At 44.5% G+C, this 21,977-nt stretch overlaps 1 protein-coding gene across 2 annotated transcripts in view; it reads left to right on the top strand.

Moving 5' to 3' along the window:
• PDE7B (phosphodiesterase 7B) overlaps positions 1 to 21,977 on the top strand; it is a 312,244-nt gene that overhangs the window by 156,923 nt on the left and 133,344 nt on the right. The window contains exon 1 of one of the 2 annotated variants that reach the window (XM_004468534.5): positions 7,909 to 9,251. The exons of the other annotated variant lie outside the window; for it this stretch is intronic. Within the exon in view, the coding sequence (XP_004468591.2) occupies positions 9,014 to 9,251 (238 nt within the window). The 5' untranslated portion in view covers positions 7,909 to 9,013. Of the gene's footprint in view, positions 1 to 7,908; positions 9,252 to 21,977 lie in introns of those variants that run through there. 2 annotated transcript variants of the gene reach the window in all.

Here is a 21,977-nt window from a genome sequence, read left to right on the forward strand (position 1 = left end):
CAGAAAACAGGAGGCCACAGACTTTCAGACCAGAAGATAGAGTACCAGTTTGTATCCATAGCCCATCGACAGAAAGATGCACAATCATTGTAAACACTTTATGGGGGGAGAAAAGGAGCAAATTTTGAGTAAGAATATGAATGTGGGATGCAAAAGAAAGTTACCAAAGAGAAAATCTTAGACAATTTTTCGACAATGAAGATCTTATATTTGCATCTTTTTGCCAAATATTCTAGGGTGCTACATTTTCTTCCCTTGGTGATGGTGCTATTATGCTTCTAGAACATTCATATCAAACACAAAAGACTTCAGTGGGAAGCCTTGTACTGTACAGAGAATATGCTTATACCACATAGTAAATGTCTCATCTTTACCTTTCACCCTTGATTCTCCTGTCATTACGGAGGAAAACAGCTTCTAAAACGATCTAAACTAATAAAATGAAATAATAGTAGTTTTTAACCCACTGTTTCCCTGCTTTCTTTTTCTTGTTTCTGAGTCCATTAATCCACCCCCCCTCCCCCCGCCCCATGATAGGAAATAAAGGCATAAAAGCAGCCATAACTATAGCAAAGTACATACTCTTAGAAAGAACCAGGAAAGACAATGGAAAAAAATACAGAAAATGGTGTTTCCAATTACCAGCAGCTGCTTTCGTTTATTCCAAGCGTTCTTGTTTAGTTAACTGTACAAATTTTTAATCATACAAATGTGGTAGCGTTCCAGCCTCCTGCTCTTGATTATCATTGCCATCCAGCTTATTTCTGATGACTCTTGCTTCTGGCACCGCTTTCCCACGAATTCTAAGACCATACCTGACAAAGAAGCTTGTTGGAGAGTTTATTTTACTTACCGTTTGTGTTTTGTTTCATGTTTCACTGAGGCTGTGGCATTGCAATACTTTTCTCAGAATTTGCAGCACCCTTGGCCCTGGCTAGAGCACCATGAAGGCCTGCCTTCATTTTTCCATCTTTACTTCTTCGTGGAATCATCTGGTCACCATTCATTTGTGTCTGGAATACTGTAGCGGGAAAAATTATCAAGCTTCATCCAAAGTCCACTTTGCCCATATCTTTAATAAATCAAATGAAGGAGCAGGTCTTGGTGAGAGGATCCCTGTAATGGCAATTAGAGACTCAGAACCTTTCCTGTCTTCCAACAATCCTGAAAATAGCACTCAGAGCACAACAAAATGTCGGAAAGAAGGAAGGCTTTAGTGAAATTTTGTTGATTTTCAGAAATGACCATCTAGTTTTGAAATTCTTTTAAGTTTCCATTATATGTATTACTCATCACAGTGGCTTACTATGAACATTCAACTTTATCTTTAAAATTAACCCATAAGGGGAAAAAAAATGAGTGAAACAAAATTTAAAAGCCAAGAGTGGCTCAGTGTCACAAACGCCATTGGACACAGCCCTCGCCATTACATTGTGGTTCTGGTTGATTATTTCCAGTTGAGAGTATTTTGCCAGAGCCAGTATGATTGTTCTCAAAAAGTCCTAATATATGTAGCAGTAAAGATTAGGCCTTTTGCTGCAATTTCTTTCCTAAATAATTAATACGTAAGAAGCAGCAAATATCTGCCAATTGATGTTCTCTAGTCCCACTACTCAGAACATGGTCCACAGAACTTGTTAGGAATGCAGAGCCCCAGGGCCCCACCCAGACTGGCAAAATCAGAATCTGCATTAATAGGGTTCCCCAGTGGTTTGAATGTGCATTGACCTTTGAGAAGCAGTGCTCTAGAATAGCACCTGAGACATGCATTTTGGCACAGATATCCTGTGTAATCCATCATCACCAAGAAGTACTAAGTGGAAGAGAAGATGAGGGAACACTAAAGAATAATTTGAAGAGACTGCAGGATGACACTCCACTTACAGCAGTTCTTCTTCCAAATTGACTTTGAGCCCCATAAACACAAACATAAATGAATGCCAGGGACAAAAAAATGAATGCCTGGTGGAAGGTTCTATGCCTCACCATTCTCTCACTTGTCTGTCATTATGTTATTTATACTGACAAGCTCTCTATATCTTATTAGCAGTCTGATTTATTTTTATTCTATTAGGAGGGCAAAGCCTCCCTCCGGCCTTTCCCAGAAGTGCTTGGAGGATGTCTGGATCCCCACTATCCCCTCCAACCTCCCTGATTCCTCTCTCCACCTGACCTCATTCTTGAGATCTTCCAGAATTCAGGCATCACACTCACGGAAAGGTGGAAACCTATTTCGGACTTTGTTTAAGCCACGGTCTAAGCTTCATATTTGTTTTTTCACACTGTACTTCTTTCTCTTTTTTTTTTAGATTTATTTATTTCTCTCCCCAGTTGTCTGCTCTCTGCGTCCATTCACTGTGTGTTCTTCTGTGTCTGCTTGTATTCTCGTCAGCGGCACCAGGAATCTGTGTTTGTCTTTGTTGCATCATCTCGCTGCATCAGCTTTCCATGTGTGCGGCTCCACCCTTGGACAGGCTGCAGTTTTTTTTTTTGCTTGGGGTGGCTCTCATGGGGTGCACTCCTTGCGTCTGGGGCTCCCCTAGGCAGGTGACACCCCTGCGTGCACGGCACTCCTTGCTCGCGTTGGCACTGCACATCGGCCAGCTCACCACACGGGTCAGGAAGCCCTGGGTTTGAACTCTGCACCTCCCATGTGGTAGGTGGACACTCTATCCATTGAGCCAAATCTGCTTCCCTGTACTTCTTTTAAAAAGCACTTATCACCTAGGTGGAAATCAGGTAGAAGCAATCAAAATTGTAAAGATGCGGGAGAAACGAAGAACTTGGGCAAAAAAGTCGAGGCCCCCTTACCCACAGGAGGGCAGAGAGCAGCCTGAGGACATGAGCTCCTCCCAAGCCTGGGACGCAGGGCTGTGCGGTGCAGTCAGCTGCCTGTCAGTCACTGGGGCCAATAAGGAAAGTCCCAATCAAGGAAACGTACAAGGCATTAGTGAGAGCATTTAATAACCCACAGTAAAGGTCATACAGGCTTCAACTGGAGTCTTGATTTGTGGGCTGTTTTCTCTCAAAAACTCATTTATAGGGAATGTTTATCCTGTTGAGCTCCTCCTATTATGACATGCTTTGTCCTTTATCTACTCTTACTCACACCTCAATCATTTTGCCTTTCATAGCCCCCCTTTCTGCCATTAAATGTTTCCAGCTCTCCCAATGGACTCTCCCATACTCTCTCTCCAGTGCCACTATCTTTGATTCCCTCCACCTCTGCATCCCCATTTTAATATACAGTTCCAAAGCAGAATCTGCTTCAAAGCAGGTGGGCTTTCAGCTCTCCGAATAGATCCCAGGAAAGTATAGCCAACATTTGCGTTCTGGTAATATGCCAATTATCCTTTCTTTTAGCTTGGAAATAATTATTTTAAATATTCACAAGACATTATGATTTACAAATAACTATTGCCTTTTAGTTTTATTATATTCTTATAAGATCCCAGTGTGGTGGGTAAGGCAGCCACTGTTATCACACCCACTTACAAATATGGTGCTAAGTCCAAGGCAACCCCCAGTGGTGAGTATGCATCGAAACCAGTTTCTGTAACAAGCAGAATTTGAGAGGGTGCCTTTGAAGATTACATTGTTGGAGCTGCCTTTAAGAAGTAAACACACATGCTTATGAAATTTTGAGACCTATACTCTACCACCACTTACAGTCTTTCATGATCAAAAATAAATCCTGAAATCCTAGAAAGGTCATGGCCAGAAGATGCTGGTGCCATACCTGGAAGCTTCAAGTGTTCAGTGATGCAACAGTGGAGGAGGCCATGTTTTTCAGCAGGGGGAGGAGCAAGGTGGAGAAAATCAAGTCCGCCTGCCATTTTGCTGTCAATCCTTGGACTACTGAGCTCCTTTCCATCTTCCACTTTGCTCTCAATCCTTGGGCTACTGGGCTCCTTTGTTGTGGGAAAACCATCAGAGACAGTACATTTAGCCTCATTGAAGACATCTGAGAGCCAGTAAAGAAGTTTGACACCAGCTAAAACCCTGGTTTCTCTCTTTAAATGTAAAAAAAAAAAAAGCAATGGAAATAAGAGGTAACTTGCACTGCAAATCAGATCCTGGGCAGATCCTCAGGGCCTGAAAAGACGTCCCTGACTCCTGTCCAGCCAGGGGCTTAGCACACAGGGTGTTCCTTCTGCTCTTGCTCACACTGCCAACACGTATTTGCCTGGCTGTGTTTGAGACACCTGTTGTAAAATGAGCTATGAATCTGTCAGCTCTACCCCTGGACGCCCGGACCTGGTCTTTCCTCGTCTCGGCCCTGCCCACTTTCCCCGTTTCCACGTGACTGTGGAAATAAGTGCTGCCTTGTATGGTGGTCTGTGGACCAAGTCCTTTTCCCTACTTGCTGGCATTGTTCCTTGAGATTAGTTAAGGCCAAAGCTATTACATTTCTATTGCTCTGAAGGACACTGTAAATTGTTTGAGCTTCTTCTACTTCAACTGTATTAAACAAAGTTGAAAGACGTGTTTTCCTTCCACTGCTTTCTTTAAAAGTTCATTTGAATTGCGTTTGTGAAACCAAGGCAGTCGTGTGTGTCTGTGTGCATGTGTATTTACATATCTATATTTGAACTGATGGGGAAGAAAGGCCAGCGCAAAATGAATAAATTCCTTCAACAGTTCAAAAATTTCCTTCAAAAGAAAGGTGGAGGTTAATGAATATGTGAAGTCTTTCCAAAGTATCTCTGGGAAGACTTTCACTAGGATTAAGTTTTGTGAGAATCTAATGATAGACTCAATATAAAAGAAAATTGCAATGACCATGCTTCCAAGTGTCTTGGTTGGCCAGGGCTGCTATGACAAACACCATGCCATGGATTGGCTTAAACAACAAATATTCATTGACTCAAGGTTTTGGAGGCTGGAGGTGCAATGTCAAGTTCTCGACAGGCCATGTTTTCTCCCAGATCTATTATTCTGGTGCTGGCTTGCTGTAATCCTTGGCATTCCTTGGCTTGCAGCTCTTCCTTGGTCTCATGGTTTCCTTCTGGGTCTTTCTCTTACTTCTGGATCTCTTTATAAGGCCTCCAGTACTATGGATTAAGGCCCAGACTGATTCAGTTCAGTCACACCTAAATAAAATCCTAAAGGATCCTCTTCAAAATGAGTCCACACCTTAATCTTCAAAGGCTCCTGCTTACAAATGAGCTCACACCTACAGACACATGGATTAAGATTAAAAACATGCCTTGCCTTGGGGTACATGATTCAATACCGCCACACTAAATATCCACAACAAAAGGTACATACTCTGGAATGATAAGAAGTACTTAATATTGTTCACATGTTATTGTATAAATCATACATAATGAGTGCTTATCAGCTCAGTGACATCTGCACATATAATCCTACAAAATTTTGCATAATCCCCAAACATCTCAAAATAATCCAGGCCCTCAAATCCACCATGTCCTTAACTCTTTCTTTTCAACCATACACATTTTTAGGGGATTACCAATTATTTTCTTTATAGGGCAACCACAGAGCAAAGTAGTTTTGATAGAATGCATGAGTTCTCACCTCTTTTATTTCACACAAGAAGAGAACTACTCATTTTTTCTCTTAACGGAATGTTAGACTGACTCGCAATGTCTGAGAAAAAGAATGAGATTATTTTGAAAGACTTTCTAAAAACTTCCGATCTGTCCCATGTTAATTAACACTTGTAAGAACCCTTAGAAGTCAGACAGGTGAGGAGACCTCATTGATCAATGACTTCTGGGCTCAGAACCGCCATGGCTGGTCCCTTCTACCCATCCCAAGCAATCCAAACTTCCAACTGCAGATACTGCCTCAAGGTGAATGATGTGCACTGAGTAAGGGAAAAATCAGAAGCTGAATCAGTCAGGGTTCTCCAGAGAAAGAGAACCAACAGGACAGATGTATGTACACAGAGGTTTGTTTTAAGGATTGTCTCACGCAACTGTGGGGGCTGGAAAGTCTGAGATCCATAAGCACGTGGGAAACTCAGAGTTAGAGAATGGTGTAGTCTTGAAGCAGAATGTCTTCTTTCTCTGGAACCCTCAGGTTTTTTTCTCTAAGGCTCCCATCTGACTGGATGAGGCCCACCCACATTACTGAGGATCGTCTTCTCTACTTAAGGTCACCTCACTGTAGATGCTAGGCCTGTGTTTACCACACACCTGGACACAAGAGCCTTGCCAAGTGGGCACGTAAAACTAACATCACGGAGACTCGCTCTTCACAGCCCAGGGGATGCTAGCTAGAAATGCAACAAAACCAGCTCTGAGAGAATTCTTGTGGTGGAGAGATTTTATTCCAAGTGCTAGCATCTTGTCAGTTTGTCCCGGTCCCTGGGGTCTGCAGTTGAGCCAAAAACCTCCTGAGCCAAGCTTTCTCGCAAGATTTCCTGGACTTCCTGTTTCTATGGGAGCCAGAAATACCATGAGAACAAACTTTCTTGTGGTATTTTTGCATCTACTCTGGGATGAAGATATTCACACACTGCGGGAAAACTTTTTAATCTGGGCAAACGTTTTTTCAATTTTTAAGCCTTCACCTGAATCTGATTCCTCCTTGAAAATGAAAATTTGACATAGCATTTGCTTGGCCCTAACCATTTGCTCATCTCCTCTAGGAAGTATTGGTGCTCAGTGGTTCAACTTATGGTAAATTCTCTAAGATATTTTTCTGAAGAATTATGTAAAAATAGTGTAAAGAATTCAGTGGAAAATTCATATCCATGATTAAGCACAATGTCATTCTTGGGCAAATGTGCAACCAAGAGTTGTATTCTCACTACAAGAGTGTGTGACATTGTGTCATACATTTGTTTTCTTTGTTCTTAACCCCTTTGTTCCAAGGGTCAGGATATCCTGATGCTAAGTGCTATTGCAAAATAACTGAACAAATATAAAAATAGTCAAACACTTAGGAAACGCTACAGTTGTTATGTCAAGGAAGTTTGTGACTGTGGAGAGAGTTTAAGACCCTATTCAGGAAACATGCTAATCGAGTGCCACAGGCTATGTGTACCTATTAAATAAAATCATCCCAGTTGTAGAGAGCTTTAATGTCCCCAGCCTGGTGGAAGGGTAAGATAAGAATCAGAAGGGTTGTCCAAAGAGGTGCAAGCATCAATTTAATGCTTCCATCCCTTCGTCTCTTAACAAAGAGGGGAGGGAAGAAAGGCCCATCTTTCTCTCCCCTGGATCACCGAGCGTTCCCTAATTGGGTTGTCTGACTATCTGGTTGTTATAGAAAGAGCTTTTGGTCAATATTTTAATAACAAAATTCACAAGAAGTGGAGTCTTTAATTGTTTTATAGTCCCAAAGAATGTTGGCTCTTTGTCATCTACTAGGCAATAGAGTAGATTTGCCAGTGTACTTTCCATCCTGAGGAAAAGAAAAGTCACTTAATTCAGTGTGGAAAAGTAAGCAGATTAGACACAGATTTTAGAGGAATAGGAACAACAAAAGTACAGTAGCCTTTTTACAAAATGGAGTGACAGCAGTGAAAATAAAGCCCTGCTACAACTGCCTTCCTCCCTCCCCCAAAAGAAAAGTCAAATGATTGTGCGATAACCCAGCCGCCAAAAGAATGTAGAGCAGGAGTAACAGAGTGGACATCCGCAAAATAAAACGCCCAGCGAAAGAGAGCATTTTGCTCCACAAAGACGTGAAGAGGAGAGGAGACCGGGACTGTTAGCACATCCTCCAGGAAAAACGGGCAATCCCCGTGAAGGCGCGGGTTCAAACTGTTCCTGCAAGCCCACTTTGCTGGCAGAAGTGCCAAGGACAATACCGCCCCACTGTGATTTGTGCCCACAGCCTTCACATTTGCTGCAGGGGGTGCCCCATTTTCTTGGACAGTTCCCACGGCCTTCCACAGCTGGGGGCCACAATCACTGGGGGCCCAGATGCTAAGTCCACAGCGTCTCGGTCCAGAAAGTGAAGCCTCCACACCTCCTCTCCCTTCCTTGCCACGCGTGCCCCTGCGCGTGCCCGAACCTCTCTGCTCTTGCTTCTCTTTGAAAATGGGCTTCCACGGGTCCCAGCCGTGCATCTGGATGGCACGCACGCAGGAGGATCTCGATGCTTCCCTGATGCACTTCTTTCGGAGTCAGCTTTGAAATGTCATTTGGTGTTACTTCCCTTCCTGCTGAAGGGCAGCTGAGGTTACAGAGGGATGTAACTATGGGGCCAAAACCCAGTTAGGTCTGTTGAGAACCAAATGACAGCGGTGGGGGGGTGGGGGGAGGAGGAAGGAGGTGTGAACTGGGGTGCTGGGGCTAACCCCAGAGCCTCCGGTAACCCTGTCCCCGTGCACACCCGCAGGGGGTGGCAAGGTGGCCCCTGGCCAGGCCTTCCAGAGAGCAGCAGCTGGGAACTGGTTCGGCTGCTTCCCCTGTTTCCCGAAAGCTCTTTAGGGCTGGGGAAACTTCTGGGCTCCCTGCACCACCGGGCGACTCCTCTCCAGATACCTGGCCTCTGGGGGGACCCCTCTGGGAGCAGGCGGACGGGGAGACACCCCCCCCCCACCCACACACACACCACCGCTTCTTGCCTGAAGTCCTTAAGGGCTACACATGCCACTTGACGAACTTCAAGCAGCACCACGACAACCGGGAACAAATAAATCAGGAGGAAGAGGAACAGGCAGCGCGCAAACCTCGATGGCTTTTTCTCCCCCCTGCTGCCGTTCCAGCTGTAGCCTGGGATTAATTAAGTGCTGTGAACTCAGCGCCTGAGCCAGGAGGGGCACCAGGCGCGCTCTCTCCTAGGAAGGAGTCGAGTAACCGCTTCTCTCCTGCGAGAAGCCTTGGGAAGTGAGTCGCCCGGGGCGTCGGCGCGGGTGGAGGGGCTGGAGGGACAGGGGGGCCGGGCCAGGCTGGAGGAGCCTTGCCTCTCGGAGGCTGGAGAGGATTTTCCAGGGGCTCGTCTTCCCCTGCCCGGGAAGCATTTTCCCGCCGGCAGCTGCAGCCGCAGCCGCCGCAGCAGCCCCAGCTCCTCTTCTGGGGACCAGGGCAGAATGCCTGTGCTGGAGCGCTACTTCCACTCGGCCGAGCGAGGCAGGCGGTGGCCGGCCCGGGACGGGCTGCTGCCGTCCTCCCCGGGCGGCCGGCCGGGGTGCCAGCAGGGGCCACTGCCCTGGGACTGGCCAGAGATGATCCGGATGGTAAAGCTGGTCTGGAAATCCAAAAGTGAGCTGCAGGCGACCCGACCCAGGGGCCTTCTAGAAAACGAAGATGCTCTCCACGCCTTTGCAGGTAAGTTGGCCAGGGGGCTGCGCACGGCCACAGGGCCAGGTCTGGTCACTTCTCAGCCTCTTCCGCAGAGAGCTGTAAAAATGGGAAAAGGCGAATGAGCTGTGTTAGTCCAGGGGACCAACGAATGTGTTGCCCTATTATTAAAATGCCTTGTAAAATGAAGATTGGTGTGACAGAAGGACCATTAGACCGGGGCTCGAGAGACTTGAGTTTGGGGCTCAGCTTGCCACTGGCTGGCCCTATTTCCTGATTTCAGGCCCCAAGAGGGGAGGGTCATATTGGATGTTCTTGAATGTCCGTCCTACCTCGAAAATTTCTTGTGGGCCAGTTAGAGATGTCTCCGGGAGAATATTCTTCGTGGATTGCTTTTTATAATGCCTGGTAAAAAGTGAAATGCAGTTTCTAATCATTAACTCTGGGACTCCAGCATGTGTCATGTTCCCAGGGCTGAGCTTGGCCAGGGAGACCTTTTTAGGTCCTGGGAAGGTTGGTCTGCTTCCTCGCCTCAGTTTCCCCTTGTGTAAATGACAATCATATAAACTCCCCCAGCTGAGATGAGGAAACGCCGACCAGCCCAAGGATGATTCGTAGGGAGTCCTGCACGATGGAAGAAAGTGCTGCCTTTGGGACAGTGGGAGCTGCTGTGAACAGCGGGCACTGCCCTGTGCAGCTCCTGGGGTCCTGTGAAGCCCCCCGCGGGCTCTCCTGCCTTGGGGAATAAGTTGGGGGATATTCGGAAAGGGGTGGGATCACTCTGGAAGAAAACAATTACAAGTGTGTGCTCATGCGTTTGAAGCTTGCCTATTCCTATGCAGTGGAATCCCAACATGCCACTGGTGGTAAGAGATGGGGGACTAGACCCCGAAGGTATAGCAAAAAGGACCTCTCTTTCTCCTGGAAAGAGACTAGGAAATAAATAATTGTATTAATTTAGTCCCAAACTATTTTTAATTAGTTAAGAACCTGAAAAGAATTTTATTAAAAAGTAATGCTCTGAGCAAAGAAAAGATTTGAAATGGGGGGTGGGGGGGAAGAGGCAATAGGGGTCTCTAGCAAACAGTAAGTATTTAGAGAAGAGAAGGTCACCAAAGAGATGGTGAGGTTTATGTGCCAGCAGGAAAAGGGATGCCCGGGGAAATGGGTGGCCGTCAGGAGAAATGCACTACTGCCAAAGTCTTTACATATTTAAAGCGCGCTGTGCCAGAAAAATGGAAAAAGCTACCTGGGCGGAAAACTTTATGGCACTTTAACAGTTACCACTCATGGTTTCTCTGTAAATTAAGTGATCAAATTTCATAGTTCCAATTGTGCCTTTGATCAGGCGACCCGATTCAACAGATGTCCGCAGGTCCGTGGCAATGCGTGTGCGTTCTTACTTACACTGTGTGTTAGTGCGGGTCGAACCCCAAAGCAATCGTCAGAGAAAACCAGAGCTCCCGTAACTTTTCAGTAGGCAATGGACGTGATAAAGCAGAACCGGTTGGCCCTGACTCTGGGGTCTCAACAGCAGCCTGGAGCCCGGGGGGGGCTGCACCCTGATCTGCTGTGTTCACGACCAGGAGGCAGGCACAGCGGCACAACCCCTCCACACACGCACACACATGCACGAGGGATGTCAGCCTCTTCTTCCTCCCTGCCTTTCCATCCTCCAAGAGAAGAGGGCTCACAGATGCTGAGAGGGACGATACATTACGGCCCCTGTAAGAGGCACCATATGATGAAACCCCCCCAAAAAAAGAGTTGCCGTGCGTTCCTTTCCTCCCTTGTCTTGCTGCTGCTGCTGCTGCATTTCCTGCAAGCCCCAGCCGTCCCTCCGCGGGGCCATTTTCACAGGGCAGCACGTCAGGGGGGCTCTGGCGGGCTCGTAGACTTGTAAAAAATCTGGCATCTTCCCAGTTTTGGAAAGTGGTGGTTTGAGCTGGTCTCAGTCCACGTGTGGGGTTTATGGTAGAAAGTGGCTCCGACAAGCCTGAATAACTTGCTGCTTCTCAAATGCCTCAAGGGGAGTCCTGCCCTGAGTCTTTGCACATGCTGTTCTTTTCATCTGAAGTGTCCTTCTTCGACTCAATCAACTGAAAACTCCCTCTTTAAACTTTAAGCAAAGTCTGGTTCGAGCATCCTTCTTTGCGATGACTTTCCTGACCCACCCATCAGTTATTGGTCTCCTCCTCTTTGCTATCTTTACCTGTAGGTATTCAAGAGATAACATTTAGAGCAGACAATATTGTTGCTTCAGTTAATAACTAAAAACAGGAAAATTAAAAACAATAGTATTCTGTGTATATTTTGACTGTTTGTGATAACAGATAAATAGGTTTATATTTTTGAAAACCATGAAATCGCGGAGCTTCCGAATGGAACCAGCATTCACTTTAGAGGACTTTAGCAATGATCTCTCTAGCTTGTAATATGTTTAATTTAACCTTAGAAGTTCCGGTGTTTCTTTTCCTTGGTGGAAATACGTCATTATTTTTACTCATGCATCTTAGACAAGGCTGGAACTTTTTTTTTCAGCAGTGAAATAGAAAAATGTTCTGAGATTGTGCTTAGGTAAGAAGGAGTGGAAAGATCTGTAGGACTGTCAGTGTGCTTAGGAGAAATGCTAGGATGAAATACCCCGGAGTGTGAGTGGTGGAAGGCCGAGGGGAAGAGAGAACAGCAGTGCAAGGACAGAGGGTGTGCACTGAACACCCTCCTGCATCATCGGTGGGTGTTTGCTGGAGACTGTTGGGTGACTATTCAAAGCAAGAGGCTGGAGGAAGGTAAGGGAGGGGGTGGGGAAGAGAGGCTTGTCACCGTCACCTGCCAGGGCACTTGCACCTGGGGAGGGTCCCCAAGCTGGGCATTGGCCAATGCACTGCTCACCCTGGAGGGGTCCCTGGAAGTTACTGGCAAGCGGGAGCTCCAAGCATCAACTCAGTTTGTTGACTTGTACCCAGTTCTCAATTGTTTCAACACTGCAGCTTTTTCCTTTTACGAAGCAAATGAAGGGTGGTCTAATTACCAATGAGCCCCTGTATTTCAGAGATGAGGCCAATAGATTGAACAAGTTTTCCAGGGTCATATATGAAAACCATGTCAGAAGAAGCCAGGACTGTGGGCCACAAAGCTCATGTGATCAGGGCACTGCGCTGGGTAATTTAAAGTTAAACCAAGATATGGCATTTGTGTATCATGTTTAGATAACGTGGAACTCATGGCAGAGGTAATCCTCAGTCAAACAAGAGAAATATTATCCTGCAAAATATCTCAAATGAGTGGGCCTCCTTTCACATTTCTCTGCATCTTTTGTGGGTTTAATTTTAGATCTGAACTTCAAGTGGTCGAGAAGATCAAGGCAAAGAGACCAGTCTATTATGGCTAGAAAGTAAGTTTAAATATGGTGGAAGAAGTGTAGAGAGAAGTGGGGAGGGGACAGAGGAAAGGAAGATGGGAAAGAAATACTCAGATGCTGTGGATAAAACTATTATTCCGACTATGACTAGACAAAGCCCAGCAGGACTTGTTCTTAGTTGAAGAAATAATTTGATTTTGAAATTCTGCAAACTCTGCAGTTATAGAGCTTATCATTCATTTTGGTGTCTCCAGTCTAAATTTTACATTACATTTTACTTATTTATTAAGCTTGTTCCCATTTCAATAGCCTTTGGTTCCAGGAAAATATAAAAACACACAACTCCCTCGAAAAAATACTCATTTTCCCCCATGGCCACTGTACTTGTTCTGCCTTTCAAGAAGAAATCAAATATCAGAAATTTGCTTTATACTCAGTCCTGAATACCAAACAACTTTAGACAAAAATAATCTCCAAAAGAATTCTCTGCTTCCAGAACTCTACAATTCAAATTGTAAATTGACATTTAATATAGTATTATGAGATCTCAACTGTCAAGCATGATATAAACTGAATATATGGAAGACTGAACACTTCGGTCATTATTATTCAAGGAACACTTATGGAATGCTTACTGAATACCAGGGACCAGGCTAGACAACAGGGACTCAGAGATGAGTCAAAAGCCTATTGAGAAAAGAACAATTATGAATTTATGAATAAGAGTTGCCTACAATTTCCATGTGAAAACAAGCGTTTGTTAGTTTAAACTTCCATGTCAGCCTAAGATATTGGCTGTAAAACTGGTAAAAGTCAGAAACACTTGTAAAAATTCACACACACTTTCAACTGCTCATCAGTACTAATGATTTTATTCAACGCAGGACAGATTACATTGAGAGACGAATCAATTGGTCTTAGCAGATAACCTGACACTAATCCATAGCATTTTTCTCAACCTACTGCTAGAGAAATTAACCTGCATTCCATCTGTAGCTATGCTGAATACTAATCATTGACAATTTCATCCTGCCTTTAAATGTGGATGTAAAATGGAATCACAACCGGGAAACATCATCTCCCCTTGAAATAAGCCTGCTCCTCCACCTGACTTCCTTGTGTTCATAAATGACATCACCTCCGCAGAAGCCAGGTTCAAAACCGCGTTCTCCAGTTCCCCCATTCCAATCTGTTCCAAGCTCACAAGGGACATTGAGGCCCCAGGTGCAGTTGTAGAGTTGGGTTGAGATCCTGCCTCTCCATTACAGAGCTGGGTAACCCTGGGCAAGCTCCTTGACCTCTCTGAGAGGCAATTTCTTCTTCTGTATAAAGAGAAGGCTGACAGCACATTTGCAGAAGGCTGTTGTGAGGATTAAAGGCAATCATACCAAAACAAAGCGCCTGGAAAAGAGCCCAAGCCCCGCCACCTCCTCGGTCAACGTTAGCTACCGTAATTCTCAGCTTCTCCCCCTCTCATTCTCTCCCTTCCTCTCAGTTGTATGGTCCTTGGTCCAACTTCATATGCTTTTGCCTATAATCTCACAACTCCCTCCAGCTGCAGTACTCTCTACCTCTGTTCTTTCTATTGGATATTTAGATCAATAACATTAAAAAGAAAAGCTCAGATGGTGTTTTGCCCCTCTTCAAAATCTTTCAGTTGTTCTCCATTGTCTGCAGAGAAATTCCAAACCCTTTAATCCTACGTCCCTAGCCCTCCCCTGTCTAGAACGAACTCACTTTTCCAGGTTTATCTCTCATCGTTGCCCTTTAGGTACCCACATTGCGCTCAGACAGCACAAGCATCTCCCAACTTCCTACTTGCTTTCTGCTCGTTGTTCCCAATGCTTGTAATGACCCCTCTGCCTGGCCCCAATTTCTGCCATTCCTGAAGACCCCACTCGTTTGCTATTCCCTGCCCAAAGCTTTCCCTGAGATTACCAATGAAAAGTATATCTTTCTGCTCTGAAATTTCACATTTTGAAATTTTTTGTGTTTATTTCACAGGCAATTCACTTTATTATAATTAGATACATTTTCATCCTCCTGCCTAGATTTTCAGCTCTTTGAGAGTCCAGAAAACATCCTATTTTCTTCATGTTCTCCCCAGTATCTTTCACATGTCAGACACTCAATACACTTTGATAGGTGAAAAAAAAGAAATTATCAGAAGGAACAAAATAACTTAAAAGTTACCATTAAATGCATGAATGAATATTTTTTTCTAGCCACAGATTATTCAAGAAAGATGAATTCCAGTTCTTTTTTATGGAATCATTTTAAAACTTATTTTCTGGCAGAAGATGAGGATTAGTCATTACATCTTAAAAAGAAAAAGGAAAGAATGTCCAAGAGTGAATATCAGAATTGTTAAAAAGGTATAAAATAAGTACAAAACGAATATGAGACAGTTCTCTTGTTTTATAGGGAAGTTGCAATTTACAAAATTTTAGAGAAAATGCAGCATATATATTATGCATGCATTTATCTACTTTTTAAAATAATTACTCTGTTCATGCATCTTGGAATATTTTACATAAACTAAAAGTTCAGAAGCTGCTTCTTTCACAGATAACACTTTGTATGCTCCTTAGCATAATTTCAAAAATAGAGTGTGGAAGGTGTGTGTTTACTCGGACCTATAAATGAGCTATTGAGGGGATGGAGGTGAATGGAAGATGTTATTCCCACGTCCTCTGCTCTTTGCCTAGAAACTGTTTTCTCTTTTCTCTCTTTCTCTCTCTTCTCTTCTCTTCTCTCTTCTCTCTTCTCTCTCCCTCCCCCTCTCCCTCCCTCTCTCCCTTTCTCTCTCTCTCTTAAAAAAAGCTCCAAGTGATTTTTTTAATTCTTGGAAGCAACTGAAAATGTATGTCCTTTCTACTGACTTTTTTCCACTCTATCTTTATAAATATACTTCATAGTACATAGAAGATACATCTAACCACATCAAAAATTGTAAGCAAAGCTCAAATTCCTGTGATTTAATACAATGCCCTAGTCTAGGGATTTACACAGCATGAAATATCCTTTTCTGCCATTCCACTTTAGAATTTACTTCCATCTCTAAAATGCTAAGAAATAACCCCAAGAGATCATGTTTATATCTTTGCACTTGTCTTAAATATTTTCAAACTACAGAATTGTCAGAGATTTTTCGTTCAAAGGCCTATTTCTCACTTAAAAAAGCCATGTGGCCTGGGTTTGGGTGTACTATAAACCAAGCCCTTCTCCTGAATATTTTGCTGCTTCCTCAGCTCTCAGACAGATGGTAAGGAAGAACTGAAGAAGAGCCGAGACCGTCAGTAACAAGCGCACATGTAGGAGCAGGCTTTGCGTACAACTGGAAGTTAGCATTGGCCAGAACAGAGCAGGGCCTGGCCGACCACGGCCTTAGACATGAATCCAGGGGGGCTACACTTACTGCAGAAAAGTAAAATCCCTAGAGAGAAAAGAAGAACAAATTTCAAGAGAGACTGCATAGCAGTTGCTTAAGCTCAGCAGACAAAAATGGAAAGGTAAAAGAGCCAGAAAATTGTAAAATAAAATCCAGACAACACAAGGGGAAAGAATGGATATCTTCAGTCAAGGTATTGAAAGGAAAATTAAATAGCCCAGGGGAATGAGACACAAATAAGGAAGAACCCTTCCTTGCCTCTCTCAGCCTCGGATGGCCCTTGGCGTTCCTTGGCTGGTGGTGGCATCCTCTGGCCTCGGCCTCATTCGTAACACAGTCATCTTCTCTCTGCGTGCCTCCGTTGCCACAAAGCATTCTCCTCTCCTTGTCTGTGTCTCTTCTCATGAAGCCACCAGGCAGATTGGGACAGAGCCCCTTCTCATTCCATCTGAATTCATCTTAATTTGATTACATCTGCAAAGGCCCTATTTCCAAATAAAGGCACCTGCCCCTGTGCCAGGTGTTAGGACTTCACCATGTCTCTGGAGGAACACAGCTCAACTCCCAGTAATGTGGAAGGGGCAAGAAATCATATTCACAGGTCTCTCTCTCAACTAATAAAAGACCGTGGAAAATCTTCCACTAAGACTAGTTCTCAAACTTACTGTTCCGCTACAAACTCAAATAAAATTCTTACTCTAAAGGCCAAAAGAGGAATATTGACTCCCTCTTTCTCTTCTTATTCTTGCTCTAATGTTCCTAATCATCCCCAAACAGATGTTTCTAGTGAGGCTAGAAAGGGAGGATATACACAAGGGACTGCAAAAGAGAAAGGCACTTGGATATATTTTAAAAATCTGCCTCCCTACCTTTCCTTCTTTCTAAAACTCACTGTTGGTTTAGGCATTTTCATCTTTCTGCCTTTTGATTTTTTTTCTGCCATTTTCGTTTCCTTCTTTGACTGTTAGTGGGGTCCCACACGCACAGATTTTCCTGGATCAGTCCCTAATTCCTCAAAGGAATAGAAGGAGGATTTCCTTGTCAATTTCATTGATGTATAAATCAAGAAATGTGAGTTCACCAGATTTATAAACTCTAAAGCAGATTATTACTACACTTGTTAATTCTATAATGCCATTTTCTTTGATTTGGTGATGTATGCATTGGAGGATGTGAATAGACAAAATTGGATTAAAACAAATTTTGTTTTGAAAAAAATTTTGAAAATATCTCAAACCTTTCAAAAACAATTAAAAATATCTTAGGAGGTTCCAGAATCAGAAATGGGAAATGCATTTTAATATGCTGCAAACAAATATTTAGCTTCTTATAATACATACTAAGTATCAGTTGAATAGGGATTTATTTGCAAATGAAAAAGAGGAGAAATTAGGGCTGATATTTGCTGGTTATTTGTTAAAGATATTCAGAAAGGAAGACAAAGAACTCAAATTTCTAGAATGCCCTTCCAAAGCAATTCAATTAGAATAGTTATCTTTTGGGTATCTACTCGGTGCTTAGCATTGTGCTACATATCTGGGGGAGAGAAAAGGAAGGGAGGTTATGGCCTGTTATATGAGACAGATACATAAGCAACACACTAATACCAAGGCAGGGAAAAGGATGTGGCTCAACCAGTTGAGCTCCTGTCTCCCATGTGGGAGGTCCAGGGTTCGATGCCCAGGGCCTCCTGGGGAGGAAGAGCAGGAAAGCCACCCCAGGCGGGAGTGCCAACTGACATGGAGGGCTGGTGGAGTGAGATGATGCAGCAAGAGACACAGAGGGAAGAAAATGGGAGGGCGCGGCAGACCAGGGGGCTGAGGTGGTGCAGGAGAGTAGTTGCCTCTCTCCCACTCCGGAGGGTCCCGGGATCGGTTCCCGGGGCCGCCTGATGGGGGTGCGGGCAGACACGGAGGAGAGCACAGCTAATGAACACAGAGAGCAGACAACATGGGGGAGGGGGGATAAATAAATAAATCTTTTTAAAAAATATGTCAAGACAGAAGGCATGTGTTATATGATACAGTAGAAATAATGCTTTGTTGGAACATGGAGGGAATACCAATAGTGTTTATTCAAGTAAGTTTATTGAGTGGCTACCATGTACCAGACGTCCTCCTCGGTATTTAGAAAACAGAAATCCATGAGCCAAGAAAGTCTAGATAGATGACTAAGTAGATGGTATAAATAAATAGATAGATGATAGCTGGTAAAAAGGAAGGAAGGGAGGGAGGGAGGAAGTAGTTAGATAAATGATAGAGAGAGATGAGAGAGAGAGAGAGCAAGTCTGTGCCAACACATGAGGGAGTGATTAGTTCCATCTTTACGATGAGTGGTAAAGGAATTTTCAAAGAGGAGGGGATTTTTGAGGAACCATTCAAGGTAAGTTACATTTCCCCAAATGAAGAAGGAAAGGAGGATACTGCAAGAGGAAGAAACAGTACAACCAAATACAAGGAATGTTTGGGAATGCCAAGTCTTGGGGTGTGGAGTGGTTTGTGGGGAGAGCTAGAGAAGAGACTGGAAAGGGAGGCTAGCGGCCAGGTCACCAAGGGTCTCATCTGCCTTTCTAAGGAGCGTCTCCACAGGCAATGAGTGATTTTCGTGGTGAGTGACATGATAAATTTTACATATTAGAAAGCTAACTCTAGCAGCAGTGGCTGGCAGAGAGGGGGAGTTGAGGTTAGGATGCTAATGGATTTATAACCATCAGTTTGAGGGTCATTGACCATAGTTGATAGATGTTGAGAATTTTGAGATGAAGAATATTTCCCCTTTAACTTACAAATGAACTTGGCCAAGTACTGTAGTATTTTACTCAAAACCACAAGACACAACATACAAATCATCAAGCCAGAACCCTTTACCCCTTGACATTGCTCTACCCTGAAGGATTTATAGTCTTGATGTTCTTCCATGCAGACCTCTCATTCCAGCCATGCTCATCTCTACCCCAAAATCAAGACCTGACACACTCTAGCCTCACAGTCTCAGAACAGTCTGTCCCCTCGACTTTGCCAAGTCATGTTTCTTCCTCTCTTCAGATTGCCACGTTTTCTAAGTAAACGATTCTTTCCTGACCATGTGCGAGGTGCCACAAGATGGATGGGAAAATTTATAAGAAACAGTTTTATGTGACTTCTTACATAAAGCATAAGATAAAACCAAGTACTCAAATACAAACCAAGAGGGATAGGATGTCCATGAGGACTGGACTTAACTGACCCTCTTTAGGTAACCGGGGAAGGCTTGCTGTGGACTGTCTTTAGGATGGGTAAGATCTCAACTCGATGTCAGCAGGTGACTTTATTGGTGATAGAATGAACAAGAACCTAGGTACAGAGGCAGAAAAGCACAAGAAATGGTTGGGAACTGGGAATTAGTCAGGTTAGCCAGATACAATGTTTGGAGTGGAGAACAATGAGAAACAGAGAGAGCAGTGGTACCGTGACTTTTGTGGAACCAGTGAAAGTTTTTTAAGAGGAAAAGTAGATCTTTGCACTTTCTAATAGAAAGGGCCTTTGAGAGCATCTCGTTAAACCACTTCATGTGTTTAGAGGAGGCAACAGAGACCCACAGAGGTCACACAGCAATGTGGACTCAACGGAGCTGGTGAGTGACCACACAGGGGACACCTCAACAGGACTTGGTGTCCAGCCGAGCCATAGGCGCGGCCACACTGCCTGTGGTGGCCAGATCTCAGGCTCTCCACTCCAAAAGGCCCCTCCACACGATATTCCCTCTCAGTCCAATCCTCTATCCTTTTCACCGCCAAGCACTAACAAAACCTCATTGCCTTAGCAAAGCATGTGGTGTTCATTGCTACATGAGCAAAAGTTATGTGTGTCTGTACACATGCATGTTTCTGTTTTCAAACTTGGGTTATAAATTGTCCTGGGCAAGCTCTCTCTCTGTGAATTTCCCTACCTAGAGCACCTGCAGCATCCTAAAAGGTAGTCATTCATCAGAAAAAGGATTCATCCAAAGGGATGAATTTTGACCACGATGGCGAGGTGAAGGGAAGCTGCACATGAGATAAGTGGGTAGAGGTAGCAGCTCTGGTTGCCCTACCCATCATCAATGAAGTGTTTTTGCGCTTCTGTTTGAGGGGTCTCCCTTTGGCTGCATCGTTGCCTGGAGGGAGAGTTCGGGGCGGGGGGGCCAGGCAGGGCTGGCTATTGGAAGCTGGGCCTGCATCACGGGTACCCAGAAGCCTCTTGATTCCCCAGGCCCTTGCTGCAAACGGGATGCTGAGTTAAGTTCAGAAAGCAAGTTGAAGAATTAGCAGCAATGGGGCAAGATTTAGTAAACTGGGCAAGCCCATCCCCAGTCCTGCTTCTTTCAGGAGCCCACAGCCCCAAAGGAAAAGGGCAGCCTTTGGTGGCCATTTTTGTCCCCAGCAATCTCTATTTCTTCTCAAGGATCTCCTCTCCTCCCTGCATTTTGCCTTCACAGCTTGCCTGCTTAGTACCACCCAAATAAGGTGATAGAAATACAATCGAGGTGAATTCTTTTCTCTTTAATGAGCAATAGACTTTGTTCCATTCAAAACAAGACCCTACACTGCACCATTGCAGAAACTTTTTCTGATGTTTAAAAAGAAACATCGGGGGCTGCAAGAAGTCGGGGGCAGGCTGAGCTTTCCGATGTTGTTTTTCATTACTTTTTTTCTTCGAGCTTGCTCTACCTCTGCCTCTAGCTGAGGCAGAAACGGTGACATGCCATAAAATAACCCTCTCTCAAAGTATATTTGGCCTCACAGGAAACAGGAAATACCAGAAAAGATCACAAGAAAAGCTGTAATCATAAGATTTCTAGCCTAATTCTTTTGACGTCAACAGTTGAGATAAGTCAGATAAGCAATCACAGGCATCCACAAGCTCCCCAGTGACAATCCCAATGCCTAACGGGCACCTTCGGTCCTCTGAAGTCCCTCGCTGCTGTGTTGCTCTCCTCCCTTCCTCCCAAGAAACATAGCCTGAAATTTTGAATTATGGATTTAGTGTCAACATTAAGGTACTCAAAGACATTGCACAGAGCTTCTAAATGGGCCCTCCAGCCAATTCAGTGCTTGGTGCATTAGGAAACTTGGATGACGCTGGCCGTTCCAGAGGCAGAGAAAGACCAAGTCTGGTTCATCTCAAAAGGAGTTTGCTCCCTTGAGCTTTACGTTTCCAATCCTGGCAACGAAGCCGGGGCTATGGAATGTCTTTGATAATTGACTAAAAGATGCATTCGTTTGCCTGAAGTATTCAGTCACTCCGTCATCGTTGTCGTCACTCTTCTCTCCACCTCCAGTGGCCACCAAGGTGAATTGTTTATGGCTTGTTAGATATGAATGCCAAGGGGGTACCCCCTCTCTTAGAGGTTTCAGAACTTCAGAACCAACAAGTACTATGGAACTTGACTGCTATGCAATAAGCAGAGGTTGGGGTAGGGACTTTTGGGCGGCTGAGGCAAGAGCTTAAATTGAGATTTAAATAGATACCACGTCACTTGTAAATTAAAAGTAAAAGGATCAGAACTGATTTCAACACCACCTACCTACTTCCGAAAAAGATTTGCAAGCTTATGAGATGCTGACAATAAAATATAAGTACAAAAGGTCACAGAGCCATTCTTTTGGGATGAAAGACCAAAACCACACAGTGACGGAGGGAAGGAAATGGTTCTGAGACGCAATCGAGTCAAACTGAGAGCCGAGCTTCCTAGCAGACAAGGCAAAGGGGAAGCAGAGCGGGCGACAGCCCACACAGACCTCAGGAAGATTCGCCAGGAAGAAGAGGCTTCCTGGCCCCGGGTACACGGGCACCACTTCTGATGAGGACGGTGGCCTGGGCAGCACTGGGTGGGGTCGCAGAGGACACCGCGGAGGACTTTGAGCAAACACACAGAGGGGGCCACTCGGTTAGAGTTCTACAGCCATGCTCCGTGGAAGATGGTTCCCCAGAGACCATTTCATGGAGAGCCACCTAGATGTCGCCCAGGCCACGTGAACTTC

The sequence above is a fragment of the Dasypus novemcinctus genome, chromosome 11 (assembly GCF_030445035.2).
Source record: "Dasypus novemcinctus isolate mDasNov1 chromosome 11, mDasNov1.1.hap2, whole genome shotgun sequence".
NCBI lineage: Eukaryota > Metazoa > Chordata > Mammalia > Cingulata > Dasypodidae > Dasypus > Dasypus novemcinctus.